Source organism: Rosa rugosa, chromosome 6 (genome assembly GCF_958449725.1).
Source record: "Rosa rugosa chromosome 6, drRosRugo1.1, whole genome shotgun sequence".
In the NCBI taxonomy this organism is placed as follows: Eukaryota; Viridiplantae; Streptophyta; class Magnoliopsida; order Rosales; family Rosaceae; genus Rosa; species Rosa rugosa.
The window spans coordinates 19,658,478-19,677,565 of record NC_084825.1 but is presented as its reverse complement, the minus strand read 5'-3'; the positions used below and the strand labels follow the sequence as shown (position 1 = coordinate 19,677,565).

The 19,088-nt window shown below is 40.2% G+C and overlaps 2 protein-coding genes across 2 annotated transcripts; both read left to right on the top strand.

Annotated features, from left to right (window-relative positions):
- Positions 1-1,162: 1,162 nt before the first annotated feature.
- On the top strand, positions 1,163-3,129 carry LOC133716347 (uncharacterized). Its single transcript, XM_062143057.1, has 3 exons — positions 1,163-1,286; positions 1,626-1,730; positions 1,825-3,129. Exons 2-3 carry the CDS (start codon positions 1,680-1,682, stop codon positions 3,127-3,129), a joined length of 1,356 nt encoding a protein of 451 aa, XP_061999041.1. The 5' UTR covers positions 1,163-1,286; positions 1,626-1,679.
- Positions 3,130-3,967: 838 nt separating this feature from the next.
- On the top strand, positions 3,968-5,160 carry LOC133713764 (uncharacterized). The gene is made up of 4 exons (XM_062139791.1): positions 3,968-4,072; positions 4,174-4,314; positions 4,456-4,635; positions 4,712-5,160. Exons 1-4 carry the CDS (start codon positions 4,058-4,060, stop codon positions 4,916-4,918), a joined length of 543 nt encoding a protein of 180 aa, XP_061995775.1. The 5' UTR covers positions 3,968-4,057; the 3' UTR covers positions 4,919-5,160.
- Positions 5,161-19,088: the final 13,928 nt, after the last annotated feature.

Here is a 19,088-nt window from a genome sequence, read left to right as displayed (position 1 = left end):
AGCATATTATTGGCACTTTTTAAGATGGTTCACTTCATTTGTATATAGTCTTTAAGTTAAATTACACTTTTGGTGTTATTCTCAAAAACAAAAACAAAAAAAAGTACACTTTTGGTAGTGTTTTGTGGGTTTAACAATTTTAGTTAAAATTGTTAATATAGCAAATTGCAACAATTATTAAATTATAATCATGGGGACAAAGTGAAAAATAACACAAATTACAGAATAAGTATTCCATATTACTTTTTTTTTCCTGGCTGTTTTTTTTTTACCCTACAAATAATTTTTTTTCATATAAAATCCCTCTTTTACCCATAAATTAAAGTAAAACAATTGAAACTTGATAAATACTCAAAAAAAAAAAAAAAATGGCAACACAATGGAAAATTCATACGCAGCCTGAGTCTCTTTGATCATTTAGAAAAATTGTTTGGTTGATAGCTGCTTAAAGCTTGAGTGTAAGAAACAGAGAAAGTACGTAAGAGAGAGAGAAATGGAGGAGGAAGGGGTGACCGTCCGTTTGATGAAAAGTGAAATGAGCTGTCATGTCGTGGCACAACTTTACGGTGGAGAAACAACAATCTTAAGTTCCAGGGTTTTTTTTTTTTTTGGCAAAACCATAATTGTCACCAGTAGAAAAGTTATCATCACCTACGAAGGTTCAATCACGATTATGCCAGTTATGGCTTATAAAAATTATCTATTCAGACCAAAAAATATAAAAATTATTTATGTTTGTAGTTCGGGAGATCATTGCCCTAGGGCATTGTTTCGTCCTAGCATTGACTTTGGTGGCGACTATGTCCATTCATAACGACACTGTTGGGCCATGTTTGTTTCATGGGACTATTCACTATTGTGCCCCACCTTATTTTCTATAATAGTCTAGAATTCTTCGAACTTGGAATATGCTATATTAATACGGAAAATTCTGGAATACGCCCCATGTAAGCTGCGCCCTACACGTCTGTTAACGGAAGGGCAAAATGGTGATTCCAGGTTTCAAAAACGACAAGCTTTCTGTGTTAGTAAAAAAGGTTTTACTGCAGCTCATACCTCTGATGTGGCAATGGCAAGATTGTCATTTGACCGATTGTGGCAAAATTGTCAATTGACCGAGTGTGTCCTACTTAGTTGAAGAGGGAGGCACCAAGATTTTTTTGGTAAGAGCAGACACTCGAAGAGGAAGACTCTCAATACAGATCTGAAACACCTATAGCTCCAGCAGGGTGGAGACTGCTCGATACACACCGAATCCGAGCCGCTGTGTTCGATAACCCAGAAAGGTACATAATCTATTTGTAATGAACTCTTCTAATGAATGGAACATAGTAATTTTCCCCGATGGTACATGAGTTGGTTGAATAGATTTGTTTAAGTTTGGGTGAAATAGATTGAGGGTGAATGAGGATTGGTAAAAGACTGAAATTTACCTGTTGCATTGATTTGTAATTATAAAAATAATGTTCATAATAGAAAACAAGGAACAATGGATGCCCAGATTATGAACTAGGAAGTGGAAGGTAGCTTGTTTGTAAACAATTTGCACTAAAATGGATAATGTTATATAATATTATTCTGATTACTCGTAGACATGTATGAACCCAACGGAGGATGCATTACAGGGGGCTTGTTATTTGAGATAGGCAGCTGTTGAGCAACTAGAAGGGAACCGCAAAATGGAAGACGTAGTGAAGCTGAAGAACATAATTTATAGGGAAGAAAATCAGGTGCATTATTTCATGTCATGTAATTTTATAATTTGAAGATTATAATAGGAGACAACATTTTAGGCTGTTGGTAACCCATGAATACATGTTTCAGGTCAGCGAGAGTGCTGTTGAAGTGGCCAGTCTGACAACTGATGATGATTGCAAGACATTGTCCGGTGTTAATGACGAATCAGACCTCGAGGTTACAATCAGAACAGCGTGTCGAGGAAAACACTTCAGAAGAACTATGTCTTCCCTGTCAGATGAAAAGGTAGCTGCGACATATGAAATTGGGTTTGGGTCACTGCACCGATTTCGTTGTGGCAAAGTGAACCTCCCACTGTGCCAAATGCTGGTTGAAAATTTTGATGTTAGGAACTCATGCATCAAGATACACGGAAGGAACCTGACAATCACACATGAAGACTTTCGGCGCATTATGGGCGTCATGGATGGAGGGTGCGATGTGAATCTTGAAGGAAGCACCGAGGACCCTGATATACTGGGGCTGAAGAGCAAGCTTTCAAGGAAGGAGAAGGAGATAACCATACATGGTCTGAGGAGGTTGTTGATTGAATTTGAAAGTACCGACGACACTTTTAAGGTCAGCTTTGCTTTGTATGCCCTTGCAACTCTGTTAATCCCAGTTACGGGAATCGAAGTTGATCCAAGATACCTTATACCACTTAAGGATCCTAATGCCCTGGGTTCAAAAAACTGGGCAAAGTTTGCATTCGCCAAGCTTGTTGAAGGGGTGTCATCAATCCAGGCCACGCGGACTGGTTTGGCAGGAGGTTGTATTCTGTTCCTTCAATTGTTCTACCTGGATGTTGTTGGCAATGGTATCTATATATATCCAAAGATTGGGAAACCAGTGATGATGTGGAGCAGAGATGACTTGAAGAGAGTTTATGAAAAAGTGGAGAGCGAGGGCGGATTTAAAAGCGAGAATGTGCGTGTAACGAAGAAGTATTTCAGGGGAAATGTACTTTCAGGGACTGGATCAGTTGATCCCAGCACAGGGATTAAGACAACTGTAGTAGACGATTTATCAGAAATGAGGTCTGATGTTGGTCTTGTGAAAGGGGATATAGAGAGTTTGAAGTTAACAGTTGGTCGATTGAGGAGAGCAATTCTGACACTAGAATCCACGGTTGGGGAACTTAAGGCCAACGGTCTCGGCGGCATTGTTGCTAAAGCAATCAAGCAAGTGTTTGAAGACAAGTCCTACACTTACGGTGGTAATTTTGGGAACGATGGTCTTTTTATCAATGAAGAGCACCAAGGCACAGAAGCTGAGCAACATGACGATGAGATGCCTCATAACAAATCTATCATTGTAAGTTGTCTCTTATGTAGTATAAATTTACAGCCACATTTTTGGATTTATTTGGATGGTGTTATTTGCTTTGTGTGATGTGCGCATTATTATCGGAACTGCTGATTTAATTTTGAATATAACATTCACAGGTCATCTCCACTGACAAAGATGCATATGGATGCGACAGCAGTGACATGGAAGAAGATGAGGCAGGGAGTTTCTCGGCGGTGTCTGAGATATCGCACATCGACTCATACCTACTGACCTATCTATTCAGCAAGAAGGTTACCGCCGACGACAGTGTTGGGAGGTAAAAAGGCTACAAAGTTTATATCCTCTGGTTATATTCACACAACGGTATTAGAATTTGATATAAAAATAGAATAATATGGATCGAACATGGCGCAAAACCATATGCATTGCATAGATAGAACTTGTTGATATATCGCACTGCATGCATTTAATTTCCGGAAGTATACTGATAATCTGCAGTTTTTTGTAAATTGGATAACCATTAGTTGTACTGTTTAATGACAATCTTGGCATATGATTTCGTTGAACGCCAGTAATGAAGTTGCTAGGCACGAGGAATGGTCTGTTTCTCGATGGGACATGAGGAGCTTGTCCCCAATGCAATGTCTGACCTGTGAGGCAGGAAACTTCATATCAGACCTCATTCATCTTATGTGAGACCAATTTTTTATAAAAAGTCAGATTAATTCAATGTTGAAGGACCACACGCAGATTGTTGACATATCGGCTGCTTACTTGTTTGATCGGGGATCGGACGACTGGTTCATGCCAACTTCATTCTCAGTACGTAACTATAACAGTTAAATTTGGCCTCATTATTTTACGATTCGTATACATATTTGTTCGCCCCTATCTGTTTTGAGTTAACGAAGAAGGCGCTTGTGATACACATCAGGAACATGCTAAGGAGTATTTAGCGGGTGTGCAAGTGGAAGGTCTCGTGCCATCTACCGTTAAACTGTGCCGACTGGGAAGATTCATTGGTAGATTTATGTCGTGCAAAAAGGTTAAAACCTAATGTGCCCCCATTTCTTGTGAATTCTTATTTGAACCAAGCTGCATTGTTTGTATGTCATGGTGGCCTCTAATTTTTAAAAATGGTGACAGATTTTCTTTCCTATCCATGACGGCGTACTTAAGCATTGGTTCTTGGCAGTTCTTAAAATACCCAGTTGGCAATGCGAAATATGGGACAGCAACCCCGAGAAGTCAGCAAACAAACGCCGCGAGGAATATGTTGCTGCATCTGTGAGTAATCCCACACATGTTTTGGACTTTCTCACATTAAGTTTGTTTTGAACGTTCTGATAAAAACTGATAAATACTATGTTAGGTTACCTTAATGTTACTGTCGAACCCTGATTTGACATTCCTTTACCGTGAGTACAGATATCGATGATTGAAAAAGTTTTTGCTGCTGAAATGCAATTGTCACCTGGCATTCATGCCAAGATTGGTTCATTGTCCATCAAGTATCCACAGAGAAGCCCTAGGCATCCCAACAGCCAAGACTCAGGAATATTTCTGATTAGAAGCATGCAGTTTTACCGTCAGCGCTGGTACCAAGGGGTGAGTGCAGTACCATACACTGAGATCCGAATAAATTTTGGGTGCATGATTGACTTAAAGCATTGTTTTTGTTCAGTTTAACTCGGGGGACCAGAGGGTTCGTATGGCACTTGAGACAGTGAATCACCCAAAGAATGAAGTTCTGGAACAGGTCTTTGAAGCCGCTGCAGAGGAAGTCCCATATGATGTAGCATCTGCATGGTTGGCACAAGAATATTTGAACAAAAATGGAAGTCTCCCAACTGCAGGCATGAAGTTCAACCCACGCCGGGCTAGGCGCTGATCATCCTATTAAGAACAAGTGATGTGAATGGTTTAGGGCCAATAACCTCGTCTTAAATCATTTATGTGGATTTTATTTGGTTGATGGACTGTTTCATGAGAACCCCTGTTTCATTCATTTTTCATTTATGTTTTAACTGTCAGAGAACGGTATGAGTTATGGAGATCGTGTTGTTGTATGCTATTGATTAAGCTTATCTGAATTGGCATATAACCTGAAGACAGAATTTTAATTGTTATCATGATGTATCTGAGAACTTTTATTCCAAACTTTCCATGGATAGACCGAACCTTTTTTTTTTTCAGGGTCCTTTACTCTATAGGGCATATGAGTTGGAAAAAAAAAACTACATTACAGGAACCCTACAGCGAAAAAAATTGTTCACACCCTAATAACACTAGCATCTAATTATGAATGCACTGTGTGGGGCGAAGCAGATTGTTCACACCTTAATAACACCAGCATCTAGTTATGAATGCACTGTGCAGAACCAATTGCCTACTTCTTGACTTCTGCTTCTTCAGTGCAGCAGCTAATAGACTCTTTCACTGACATGGAGCTTGAGTGTTTCACAGAAGTCACTGTCTTGAAACCTTTTGTAGTTTGAGCGTCCCGTCCTTTCGCCTCCAACCATCTAACCGGAGATGTTCCAGAGCTTTTGAAGAAATGAGCCAACGATTCTTCAGTGAAGTCGTCGTCACCGTTGAGACACATTTTGCTTCCAACCCCATTTTTTCTCACCGATTCATCACCACTCACGGATCGATCACCTCTGCTCCCCATACCCGAAATGACTGAGATGTGAAAATCCTATGGCGGTGTGATTTTATGGACGGTTTGGTCCATTCAACTACAACTTAAAGAAGGTTGGTGCGTTGTAGGTGGAATGGTTGAAGACACAGTTATAGTACACTATGTGCATTTATGAATTACACATTAAGAGGGTGTTGAGAAAATTTCAATTTGGGCCTGGTTACAAGAAGCAGTTTGTTATAAGAAGGCCTAATATGTCTTTGCCGTAGGCATTCTTGTAGTTCACAGATGGTTCGAAATATTTTACACGAGGATATATTTTACACAATGACAGGTAGAAAAACAGCCTACATATTTATCGGGACTGAGTGCCTAACAAAGTTTGTGTTCACAAGGTAAAACCTGAATATAGTTTGACGATATTACAGGCCACATAACCCCTAAACAGGCACGAAATAGAGCATTTGAAATCGAAATAGTCCCAATTAAACGCCAATGAAAAATAAGTTACCCACAGGAGTAACTTTTGTAATAGGAGTAATATCACTCACCTAGGAGTGACATCTCAAAAGTTACAGAACTGGAGTGTATTCGACTAGGAGGAATACAACTCAAACGACGAAGGATCACTGTCTGACAGCCCACCGGCTGAAGGTGTATGTTCTGGTTCTTCAAAGTCACTGTAGCCGTCGAATCCAGCAAAATGTATCTTGCATTCATCCACCCATATGAAAGACGGCTTGTGGATTGTAGGAGCCTGCAATGTAGCAAACAGGTTGAACCAAAATAATCCCAACTGATGAACATGAACGAACAAGTAACTATCCATATACTTACCGGGTACCCATAGCAGAACCAATAAGGCCTGCCGGGATTTGTCGCAGATTGTGAAATAAATGAAGACATGATGCGACCGCATACTTGGCAATTAGGACCAAACATTGTTGGTTTTGGATACTCCTGCAGTTTGGTAGTCCTCCCATCCTATGTATGAAAAATAAAACATATTAAGTTGACCTTGGCCCCCTTATCTGGTAAGCTAGTTTGCTAATATTACTATGAAACTGTAAGTAGCCCGTACAACATGATATATCACCTCTTCATCACACTCAGAGGCTTCCCCCGCCATCTCGTCAACCCATATATAACCCATGCAATAAGGGAACCCCTGAAATGCAGACGAGTGAGTGTCGTGATGTCTGTGATAAGGGGTATAAATTGATAGACTCATAGGAGTCATAAATGTAAATAAATCGTAAGTGAGTTATCTCACATTTCCCCTGCAACACCTCCAGTAAGGCCTTTCGCTTAGTATCTCATGAACCCAATCGTGCATCATTGTTGTGTTTCCTTCACAAAGTGGGCATCTAGGACTCTCGTCTGGTATTGATTTGGTAGGTTTTTCACATCCCATATCCGGGCATTCTTCTGCCTTAGGTCCCCTTACAACTCGCCGGATCTGACCGCATGCAAGACACCATCTCCGAAGAGGACATTTATCATCCTCGCCCAATTCTCCAGCGTCGTTGAATCTGTTTACAACATTTATAGAATATCACTTACACGGCTATAAGATGACAAGTAGTTCAAATATGGCATCGTTTTAGTTCAAAGTGAATGGCTCTTTGTCTAATTGGTAAACCGCATTCATGAAATTGAAACATGTTTACAGAATATACATACCCGTCAGATGCCTTATCCTCAACGGACACCATCCTCGACGATGTTGAATCTGCAATTCCTTTTGCTCGACAGCAGTTGGTTGGGGAATGGGACCAAGGAGGTGAGCAGCACACATTATATGGGACAGACATATTTATACTAGGGTTTGGAGGATGATATGGGCTTTATTCTGTCGAAGCCCAATGTTCATCTAACTTCCAATACTGCCCAACTCTTATGATACTCCAAAATTAACATCCCATTTTGAAAAAAAAAAAAACGACACAGTGATAGATAAACCCTTAATTCATAGAGAGCACCAATATGCCAATATACCACATAATGACCACTACAAAATAACATGCAGATAATAGGGATAATAACCACCACAAAATATGTCCCAATATACTATTAATCCAAAAATAGGCAACCACACAGTCCTAATCCACCACAATCACCGCAAGATTCACTCGAACACAAGTAGTCTTGGATTAACCACATGAAGTCGGATTGTAGAATGTACCGGCAGTCCGAGAGCATCCTTCATTTTAGTGTAGCCCGCACTCAAAACATGAGTTGTGTTGCTTGGGACCACCTTGATTCGCCACACCCGGCCATTTGATTTCTGCACCTTTATCACAGGTCTCTCATCATCTCCAAATAGGCTACGAGCAAAATCAGCTTGGAAAGCCTACAGTAAAAGCATAAGGGTGTCAAGTTCCCATATTTAGTAAGATTAGATGTTGCCCATGCAGAAGGTACGTAACTATAACTAACATACATATCTAAAAACCTGAAACCTGGATTGTGAAAGCTTACCCCGTGAGATCGTTGAATCTTACAAGTGCCATAGCGGAATCCAGCCCATCCAGAGTGGACGCGTTCCCTTTGATGAAGCTCACCATATGGTCCCATATCCGGTTCAGATAGCTGCCCCCCCCCCCCCCACATCGGCCCCAACTGCGCCTTCTTCTTCCATTGGGGCTTCATCCTCTGTTTTCACATCGGGCAGAGTTCTAGATAGGCCTGCTTGGCTGAGATTCATTGACAGACTCCCTCTCTTGATGTTGAATACTTGAACAGAGAAACACAATCGACCAATGGGCGTGAAAACACAGCACAGAGAATCGTCCAACCCTGCATCCGTTTGAAAGCGGTCCCATCCAGAACAGAATGTCAACTCTTTCTTTCCTGTCATGTGAACCGTCCACCGCCTGGACGGAATTGTTTCCCAACGGAGCTCACATCTGCCCGGCGCGCCGTCTGCCACTAGCTTGTCATGCAGATAACCTCTTCGTACAATAGGCTAACAAAAAATAAAGTATTCATTATCTTCAAAGGCTAACTCAACCAACAAAACAATGACTGCAGTGTAAACAACAATAGGATTAGAGAGACGAATGATTATACTTACCACAGTTACTTTCCGATCCCAAATGTCCGACATGAAGGTGTCCAAAATACCAGTCAGTTCCATTGACTGGTCCACCACAAATCCAAAGGGCGGTTTGGGAGCTCCGCGCATCAACCGGCCGTTAACATCGAAGCGGCGTACGATGAAGGTCATATCCCCTCTGTAATGGAACCACAACACCATCCGTCCTTGACCATTGCTGACACGGTGAACAAAAGTGGTCCAATGACCATCAAACCACTTGTCCGATCCTTGTGGTGTAATGTCGACGAAGTAGGGAACGTCCGGTAATCCGTCCAAATACAGATCAGCGATCGGTTGGTTGTCGTCCTTCATGTGCATCTGTGAAAACCTTGGTGGAATTTTCTACATAATGTTTAGGGGAACCCAATTTTTAGACCAAATTCAGACTCAGAATCAGTTGTAATTCCTAAAAACAATCATCACACAACAAGCCCACCCCACAACAACACAATCCCCGTTGAAGTGTAAAAATGATTAAACCTATAAATAATACTCACCGCCCGTTCAATGTTCTTTCCCGAGGACATTACAACCAGGATGAAGTAGGGGTAATTGTCAGTAGATGCGGAAGCCATTTGTGATGATAGAGTTATAACTGAAAGATCGATCAAACCAAAATTATGACATTCAGGTTATGAACTTAATACAAGGTCAGAATAGGATATCGGAGAAAAGAGTAATCGCTTTACTTACCGCCGGCAATGGAGTGAACAAGGGGTTGTATCCGGTCTGGTGAACAGGGATATCGGAGAAAAGGAGTAATCGCTGTACTGATATAGGGAACGCAGGCCGTATATTTAGAATGACCTCTTCGACTGTCAATTTTTTGGAGCGGTTGTCCTCGGGCTGGTGAACAGGCGCTGTGTCTAGGGAAGCGGCAAGGGCTTTACCGGAGACTTTTCTTTTACTTTAAATGGACACCCAACTTTTGATATTCACTCTTCAGTAACAGTAACTCTTCATATATTGACTATTGAGTTCTATGTTTACGTTAATACCCCGAATACCCATCTTTTGATATGAATTATGCGCCTTTGGTGCAGCATGGGGGGTAAAACTGAGATTTCCTATTTTGCTTTTTAAATGGATTACTCTGATTATACAGAATATTTATGTTATTATTCATATTTATGTTTTTGGGGAACCCTGGTTTAAGACCCATGTTTTAATCGAGTTGTAAAAAAAAAAAAAAAAAAAAAATAATAATAATAATAATAATAATAAAAGAAGGAAAAAAAAAACACTCGATTGGGTTATGTTTTAATCGTCTTAAAAACATAACCCAATGGTGTACGAAGATTTGTGTTGTACGTACGTTTGTCTTAGGGTCTAGGGCTAAGGGGTGTAGCTGAGTGTGGTTTACGAGATTGGATTTGTGTCATTTGAGAGTCCGAAGTTTTAGCCATGTCTTATGATATTCTAACAATGTGTAAGCTTCTTGATGATTTGCCTCATCACTCGTAGTTTTTTTTTTTTTTTTCTTATTGAAGACTTGTAGTTGGTATAGAGCTATAGATCAATCACATTTAGTTGTTTGGAGACTACATTATTAATGGGACAGAATTTTAATGATTTTGGTTTCATGGTTGTATTTTTTGAGAAATTTTAATGGGCCATTACACCAAATCACTACAGTAGATGCTGTATGATTATCGCGGACAAAAAGAGTTTGAGCTAATTTCCTATATAAATCGTTCTCCTAGCAAATTAACATTGATTATATCATTATTGTTTAGGGCTTAGGGTCTTGAGGTTGGTCAACATCGAGTGAAGCACATTCTGCCCGAGAGATAAGGGTTTAGGGTTTAGCGTAATATCTCCACATATCTAAACTTGTGTGGTTAACGTCAATTGACGTACCAGTTCGAGAGATACGAAGATTGGTGTTGTACGTACGTTTGTCTTAGGGTCTAGGGCTAAGGGGTGTAGGTGAGTGTGGTTTACGAGATTGGATTTGTGTCATTTGAGAGTCCGAAGTTTTAGCCATGTCTTATGATATTCTAACAATGTGTAAGCTTCTTGATGATTTGCCTCATCACTCGTAGTTTTTTTTTTTTTTTTTTTTTCTTATTGAAGACTTGTAGTTGGTATAGAGCTATAGATCAATCACATTTAGTTGTTTGGAGACTACATTATTAATGGGACCGAATTTTAATGATTTTGGTTTCATGGTTGTATTTTTTGGGAAATTTTAATGGGCCATTACACCAAATCACTACAGTAGATGCTGTATGATTATCGCGGACAAAAAGAGTTTGAGCTAATTTCCTATATAAATCGTTCTCCTAGCAAATTAACATTGATTATATCATTATTGTTTAGGGCTTAGGGTCTTGAGGTTGGTCAACATCGAGTGAAGCACATTCTGCCCGAGAGATAAGGGTTTAGGGTTTAGCGTAATATCTCCACATATCTAAACTTGTGTGGTTAACGTCAATTGACGTACCAGTTCGAGAGATACGAAGATTGGTGTTGTACGTACGTTTGTCTTAGGGTCTAGGGCTAAGGGGTGTTGGTGAGTGTGGTTTACGAGATTGGATTTGTGTCATTTGAGAGTCCGAAGTTTTAGCCATGTCTTATGATATTCTAACAATGTGTAAGCTTCTTGATGATTTGCCTCATCACTCGTAGTTTTTTTTTTTTTTTTTTTCTTATTGAAGACTTGTAGTTGGTATAGAGCTATAGATCAATCACATTTAGTTGTTTGGAAACTACATTATTAATGGGACCGAATTTTAATGATTTTGGTTTCATGGTTGTATTTTTTGGGAAATTTTAATGGGCCATTACACCAAATCACTACAGTAGATGCTGTATGATTATCGCGGACAAAAAGAGTTTGAGCTAATTTCCTATATAAATCGTTCTCCTAGCAAATTAACATTGATTATATCATTATTGTTTAGGGCTTAGGGTATTGAGGTTGGTCAACATCGAGTGAAGCACATTCTGCCCTATATAAATCCTATTCAACGCAATTAACATTGATTTTATCATTATCGTGTGGTAGTTTCATAAGTTATTAACATTGATTATAACATTGATTATATCATTATCCTTCTCTTAGCCAATTAACATTGATTATATCATTATGCCCAAAACACTTTTCATATAGTTATAAGTCTTGCTCACATAAAAAACATTCTTGGATGGGTTACTAGGGTTTAGGGGTTACAGGTCTTTAGAGTATAGTGTGTTGAGGTTCATTGCAGGTTTAGGGTCTTTAGGGTTTAGGGTCGAATCAGAATTAGGTTTAGGGTTTAGGGTATAGGGTTTAGGGTCTCGGGTTTAGGGTTTAGGGTTTAGGGTCGAATCAGAATCTTCCATCTCCGCACGCATGTGACGTGGTTGAATGGGTTTGAACTGGAGGTGACGTAATGGCAGTAGTGTAGTCCCATCCAATTAATGCCACAGTTAGCATGTGGCTGGGGCAAAACCACATAGGCCTCCTAAGACTGACCATGTGTCGAGGTGCAGGTCCTGTGCAGGTACCGTATACGAGAATTTGAATTAACTATGATATGGATGGGTCCTACCCACCGAATCATTCTTGACTGTGGATGAACGGCGTTGATGACCTGCATAAACCTTATAGCACATAGGGGGATGAACGGCGTTGATGATCGATCATATGGTCCCCTTGGAACAGAACAAATTTTTATTTCTCACTAGGGTTTCACTCAAACGAGCAATGGCGCCCAAGCAAGGTTGGTTTTGGGGGGAAAACCATAAAGGTTTCTATAATCGAGACGTTGCTGATGTCATGAACAGTATATGGAGACGTGGCTCTAGGATCTTCACTCACCAATGGTTTGTGAATATTAAGGCATGTTTGTGAGTCCGGGTATATACTCAGAAGCTTATGTGCACTAGGGTTTAGTTTCTCTCTTTCAAAACGCAAGGGTATTTGTGAGGTAACCGCACATCTGCTCCACTTGTCTGCCTTTATACCCTTCGAATCAAGATCTTAAAATCTGCAAGGAGATCTTCCAAAACATTGGTTGTGTCGGTTTGCAAGAGGTTTTCAAAAGTAAGGATACTGTTCTCTACACTACCCAATGGACCCTTTGATTTGATTTGATTGGAGTCACCCCTTTTTCTTCTGTTGAAAGTTGAAATAATTTATTTTCGACTATGCAAGTTGTTCATATTTTGCTCTTTGTGGATATTGTATTCATCTATGTTGTTGACTTGGTGTGCGACTATGAATTAAACTCATTTGCAATTTATTAATATTGTTACTGCTTCCAGAAGTTGTTAAATGTGGTGGTTTGGTTCCTAGGTCATCTGGGTTCCTTAAAGATTATTCTTTTGGTGAATGGTTCCGTAAAGATACTAAATCCGCCATAATGGTTTGGTAGCTCGAGGGGAACCCAGCTCGAGGTCTAAATGCAAATGCGTTTTGGATGGTTGTTTCCGGTTGTCTCTGTATCATTTAGTGTAAATTTGACATCTGCAGTTGGTAGTTGGAGTCTATATTTGTTTATTTATTATTATTATTATTATTATTATTTTTTAGGATATACCCCTCTTCTACAATCAGAACTTGCTGCGTAGTCTAGGTTGTGGGGACCAAATGATATATTTTAGGGTATGCGAGTATTATTGTTGGGTAGACAGGAAGACAAATGGGTTTGGGGTTTACATGGTAGCCTAAGTAAACAGTTGAAGCCCAAATAATTAGATGGGTTTTCGGGAATATTACAGGGCACCATGTTTGGGCTTCGTGGTTGATACGCTTTAAGCAAGCGCATAATTTAACCCTGAAAATATCGTTAGTAGTATAAGCAAATATCGATCGTTCTATTCCGGGGATTGAGGGTACACCTGTCATTGTCAAACAATTAAACAATTAAAATTAAAACAAAGTATAATATTCATAAGTATAAACATTATTTACGAAAAGGGGGGATTTTGTTTTGGTTTTCGAAAATTAAACTAAGTAAAGAAAACAAATAAAACACATAAACATAAAAACACAAATGGAATGAGAGAACAAAGATCAAAACCGAAACTATGATTAAAATCGATTCAATTCTAATATTGTTCATCTAAGTCATGAGAAATGAGTTGATCATGTGAAACGTTAGAAAGCAAACCATTTCCCATATTTTACTTTTCAATGCTAATTAATCTAAGTGAAAGCACAAAGACTAATCCTATCAAACATGCATTCAAGCCCTAGAAAGCTAGTCAATCATGACATGTTCAACGCATAAAGCACATAGAAAGACTATCAACTCAAGTATACAACTTAGTATGGAAAAGTCCACCTAATTGCAATTCTCTTTAATTAAATTCGATCTTTGTACAAAACCTTTACTACTTTGATTCAAGTTTACACAAAACAAAAAGTTGATTTTATGTTCTTGAACCTAGCATCATTCATATAGAAACCCTAAGTGTTTGCAACCACATAAGATTAAAATACAAAAGTTATCTATAACGCAAATTTAATTAAACAAACCCACATAAGCAACTCTCGAAGAACAATAATATGAATCTGAAAATTTCATTCAATCATATAAAAATTCCAGAAATTAATATTCATTCAAACATATATGTCAACTAGAACAAAACCAACGAAATTCAAAGCAAAGGTTACAAAGTAGAGGTCGAATTACACCGTGGATGGAAGATGATGATGAGTGAATAATGATGAATCCTTTGAAACTCGAAAGCAAGCTTCAAAGGTGGATGGTGGAGGAATGGGTCACGGCTTCTTCTTCTCTTCCTTGGCCTTGCTTGAACTCGTGGCTTGCTCTAGAGGATGGACGAACTCACGGCTATGCTAAAGGGATTTTCTGATTTTTCTAAGTTGTAAAACGTAAAGGAGAGGAACTTCAAAAGCTCACGGCAAAGAGAAGTATTTTCTGATTTTTTCTAAAGTGTCAATTGTATGGGAGAGAGACCCTTGACGTCTAGAGGAGGTGAGTATATATAGGGAACGGCCAAACTTGGTCTCCAAGCCGTGCACATCTCTAAGAATCCTCACGGCAATTGCTTGATAACTCCACATAATTTCCTCCAATGGTAGCTTTCCACATAAGCCCTATGACATGGTGCAACCAATCACAAAATTCCAATGTTAATTCCCTAAATAATCTTGCCGAAATATATAGAGATATATTCTGATTTTCTTCGATCACCAATTTCGGCAACAATATATTTAGAAAATATAGGGGATGAATCTAGACTCCTTTGAGAGCTTTTTGTGTTCAACACATATTCTCTTTCCTTTAAAATCTCCCTAAGAAATCTCCATCAAAATCTTTTCTTATTTTCTGATTTTTCTCACGGCAAACTCCTTGTTTCTCCCTTGATTTTCACGGCAAACTCTCCTAGGGTTTGTTCCATGCGTCACAAACCCTAATTGCATGGGCTTTTAGTGGGCTTTGATCCAATTGCCGAAAATCCACCAAGTCTTGAGAGTTCTTGGGCCTTGTTGCTTCTTATTCAAGCCTTGTCACCTTCCAACGTCATAACACTTCATTTTTCTATTTCTTTTTCATGATAACGTTGGAAACTTCATTGGTAAGCTTTCCTCCTTTTCGCAGGGTTTCCTGGTTGAAGCAGGAAAACTTCTTTTCTTCATTTCTGCTCATTTCTGTGGCTCATTGTTCCTCATTTTTGCTCCCCTTGGTGTTCGCAAGCTCCTCTTTCCATTTGTGAGTTCATTTCCACTTTTTAGCTCGGAGGTCCTGAAAATAGAAACTAATAAGAAAAATAGAAACTTTCCTAAAATGAAAAATGGCAACTTTCCTAAACTGAAAATGGGAAACTTTCTAAAAATGAAAAATAGAAACTACCGAAAATGGAAACTTACTAAAAATGATAAATAGAAACTACAAAAATAGAAACTTTCTACAAATAGGAACTTTCCCAATCGAAGAATGGAAACTTTCCTAAACAGAGTTTTACTAAGGAAATGACGCAAGAAATGTAAGGAAATGCAGTTAAAACGTCGCATTAAAATGCTCCTATCAGTGGTACATTTTTTGACTGGTTTATATAATGTTGGAACCGGGAGGGAATATGGGCGGTGGAGGACTCCCATATGGGGTCGCAAACGCTGAAAGAGGCAAGAGAGCCAGTGAGCTCGTAATTGGGGACTTGGTGACGCATTCCAACCCCGCCGAGTTCTCATTCACTGTTGCAGATCTGTCACCGGAAAAGGTGGCTGCAGTAGCTGAAATAGGCTACGAAAGTCTGTTGGATATTGGCTGCAACACCCTTGTCGGGCCCGTTTGGAGGATGATGGTGCAACAAATCGACCTCAGGGACCACACAGTGTCAATTCACGGTCGCACATATCCAATAAACGCGGAGGAGTTCGGCCGCGTTATGAGAGTGCGTGATGGGAGTTCGGATTTTGATTTGGGAGCTGCTGCAGATGCGGCTGAATATGGGGCGGTTGTCGATGACCTGTGCGACAGTGCAGGTAGGATTCATTATTGTCTTCTGGAGGAGATTGTGAGGGAACGTGATCAGGTTAACGCCACTTTCCGGATTGCCTTCGCCTTGCTTGCACTGGGTCTAGTGTTGTGCCCCGGGACAGTGGACGCGATTGACACCTCCATGCTACTGCCACTGCTGGAAACCGGTCAGATTGTGAAGAAAAATTGGGCCTCGTTCTGTGTGAAAAGGTTGGAAGAAGAGGTTAAGAATCAGAGGGAATTTGGGGACGGTGTGGTTGGAGGGTGCGTATTGTTTCTGCAGGTTCTTTACTTCGACAAGGTCGGGGAGGCAACCTTTCACATCGATAGGTCAATTGTACCACTCAGGGCATGGGGAGAATTTGAGGTTAGGGAGTTGATTGGCATGATCAGAACATATGGTGGTTTCAAGAGCCCAATTGTTTTGATGGAAAGGAGTAAGCGTTCGAAGATGGCAAGTAAGTGCTGTGTGGATGACGGTGCGTTTGGACTAGGACTAAGGAGGGGTGTTCATGAGGACATTTTCGATGTAAAGTTGGAAATGATGGGGTTTAAGAATGACTTGTGCATGCTCCGGGATGTTGTTGGAAAGCTCCAGCCGGACATGGTGGAGGTTACAAGGAAAGTAGAGATTATAGTACAGCTGATTGCTAGCCTGAAGGAGGACTGTGCTGAGAAGGTGAAGATGGAAATGAGGCGATACCTACCTCAAAGGGGGGATGCGACTGACGGTCATACAGTCCCGGTGTGGACTCCACCGAAGAATGGCGCAAAGGGAGCTGCAAAGTCAGTATTGGAAGCAACATTTGAACTAGAGGAAAACATAACTAACACACCAAATCGAGGTGCTAACCAGGTAAACCGTTGTTCACTGTGACTTATCAGTACACACATAATTAGATGCTGATAGGCATGCATGAAAAATATTATCCTAAATGCTTAATTTTCATGAAGTACTCGGTCAAGTAATGTATATACACTCATCTTTACTACACAATATGTGCAAGCCATTGAGGTAACCGGATATGCCATTGGGAAGGCGGTGAAAGCCGTGTCTGCCAGCTCAAGCAGCCCTGGTGCACCACCAGCAAAAACTGACAGGAAAACTAAGGGTGAAGTTGCACATTCATATAAGGTCGTCGCATCTCCACATGCACGTGCCCTTTTCACTTACGCAATAGCGCACAATCTCCAACCGGACTACCCGAAGGCTGTGAACTATAAGGGAGACGGATTCAATGTCAACAAAATGACTAATGTGCCAGGTCCTTACATTCTGCTGAATCCTTTAGAGGTTGATGACAATCTTCTGATCAATTACATCTTCTTGGGGGGGAAGCAATACACGATGGAGGAAGGAAGGTTAGGACACAATCTGTCAGCTCAGTTGAATGATGGTTTTTCATATTGCGCATAAACTGGTTTAGAACCTGCTTAAGTTGGTGATTGTACAACATGAACTTAATTGAGGATTTGTTTTGTGCAGAATTATAGTTGCATCAAGTGGGAACAGTAGGTCTATACTTTACCGTGATGAAATATCATGCTTGGGCCCAAAGAAACTTCTGACAAGCTTCGTGAGTGTTCTTAAACCACTGACCATAACCTTATAATTATAAGAAGTTTAGTAAAATATGTTTATCGGACAACATGATTGTGGAATTTTCAAGTGTGATATATGTTGGTTGACTAGTTGAATGGGTTACCAAATTTGCAGGTTATCAATTTCATTGCAGACAGCTTGAATAGTGATGGAAGTGGGGACTGGTTTCTCCCTACTTACTTCTCGGTGAGTTGTCATTTGTAGATCGTAAAATAAATGTAGAGAAAAGCATTATTGTGGCTCTGTTTTGATGGAAAGGTATCCAATTGGAACATATGCTGTCAATAGGAAAAGGCAAATGCCTATAAACCTTCCGAGGTGTTTCGCGATTGGGTGGAGCACACAAGGACACTGTGCAACCTTCACAGGTTCAATGGTTGTTTGGAAGATTGCAAGAGGGTGAGTTGGTTATCATATTTTTATGTTACTTTAAGTTACCTGTTACCTGTTTGGGAATCTGAAAATTGACCGATTGGCGTTAATGTCATTGTAGATGTTTCTGCCTATGCACGATGCCTCTGATGGGGGGCATTGGTTTCTTCTGGTGGTTAATATGGAGAACAAGGTGGCTGAAGTTTGGGACAGTCTTCCTAATGAGTTCTCAAGTGCCAATACATGGGACATTGCAGTGACAACGGTAAATAACTTACTTGGCTGTCTACATTAATGTATTGACAAACTCACTCATGTCCCGTGATCTTTAATTGCAGCTGTGCCATCTTGACCATTGCTTTTACTTTGACAAGATAAGGAACAAAGGGAGCACCACTGAGTTTGGGTTGTTCGACTATGTTGTTTCGGAAAATGTACCGAAGCATATCAATGGTTATGATTGTGGCATATATGTCATACAGAATATGATGCACTATCGGACCAATTGGGCTAAAGGGGTAGGTAACTGTTAGATATATTCAATGCTTGTTACTTGAGGTCAATATGGTGTATATGTTTATGGAATATGCTCAAATAAGAATCAGGCAAGATTGATGCCATATAATATACTTCCCGTGCAGGCCAGCTCGGATGATCTTCGATCAAGTGTGCTTCTGTATTGTCTCAAATCCCCTGCTAATGAGAGAGCCAAATTAACCCTTAGAGAAGCACGGGCATTTGCTGCGGAGGAGGGAAGTTTCAGAGAGGACATCGTCCTCGCTGCTACTGGATGGGAAGGAGTTGAAATGTTTGAGTTTGATGACATAGGTGATAAGTTGGAAGCTAATGAGGTCGGGGGGGGGGGGGGGGGTGGCGACTACAGCGACAAAGGGTTATTCGGGCACT

Excerpts from the sequence above, each read along its gene's own strand:
- LOC133713764 (XM_062139791.1), top strand. Across the intron at positions 4,315-4,455 it reads AGGAATATGTTGCTGCATCT|ATATCGATGATTGAAAAAGT; the intron begins GTGAGTAATCCC and ends CCGTGAGTACAG. Across the intron at positions 4,636-4,711 it reads GTCAGCGCTGGTACCAAGGG|TTTAACTCGGGGGACCAGAG; the intron begins GTGAGTGCAGTA and ends GTTTTTGTTCAG.
- LOC133716347 (XM_062143057.1), top strand. The coding sequence starts at position 1,680 with ATGGAAGACGTAGTGAAGCTGAAGAACATAATTTATAGGGAAGAAAAT. Across the intron at positions 1,731-1,824 it reads TTTATAGGGAAGAAAATCAG|GTCAGCGAGAGTGCTGTTGA; the intron begins GTGCATTATTTC and ends TACATGTTTCAG.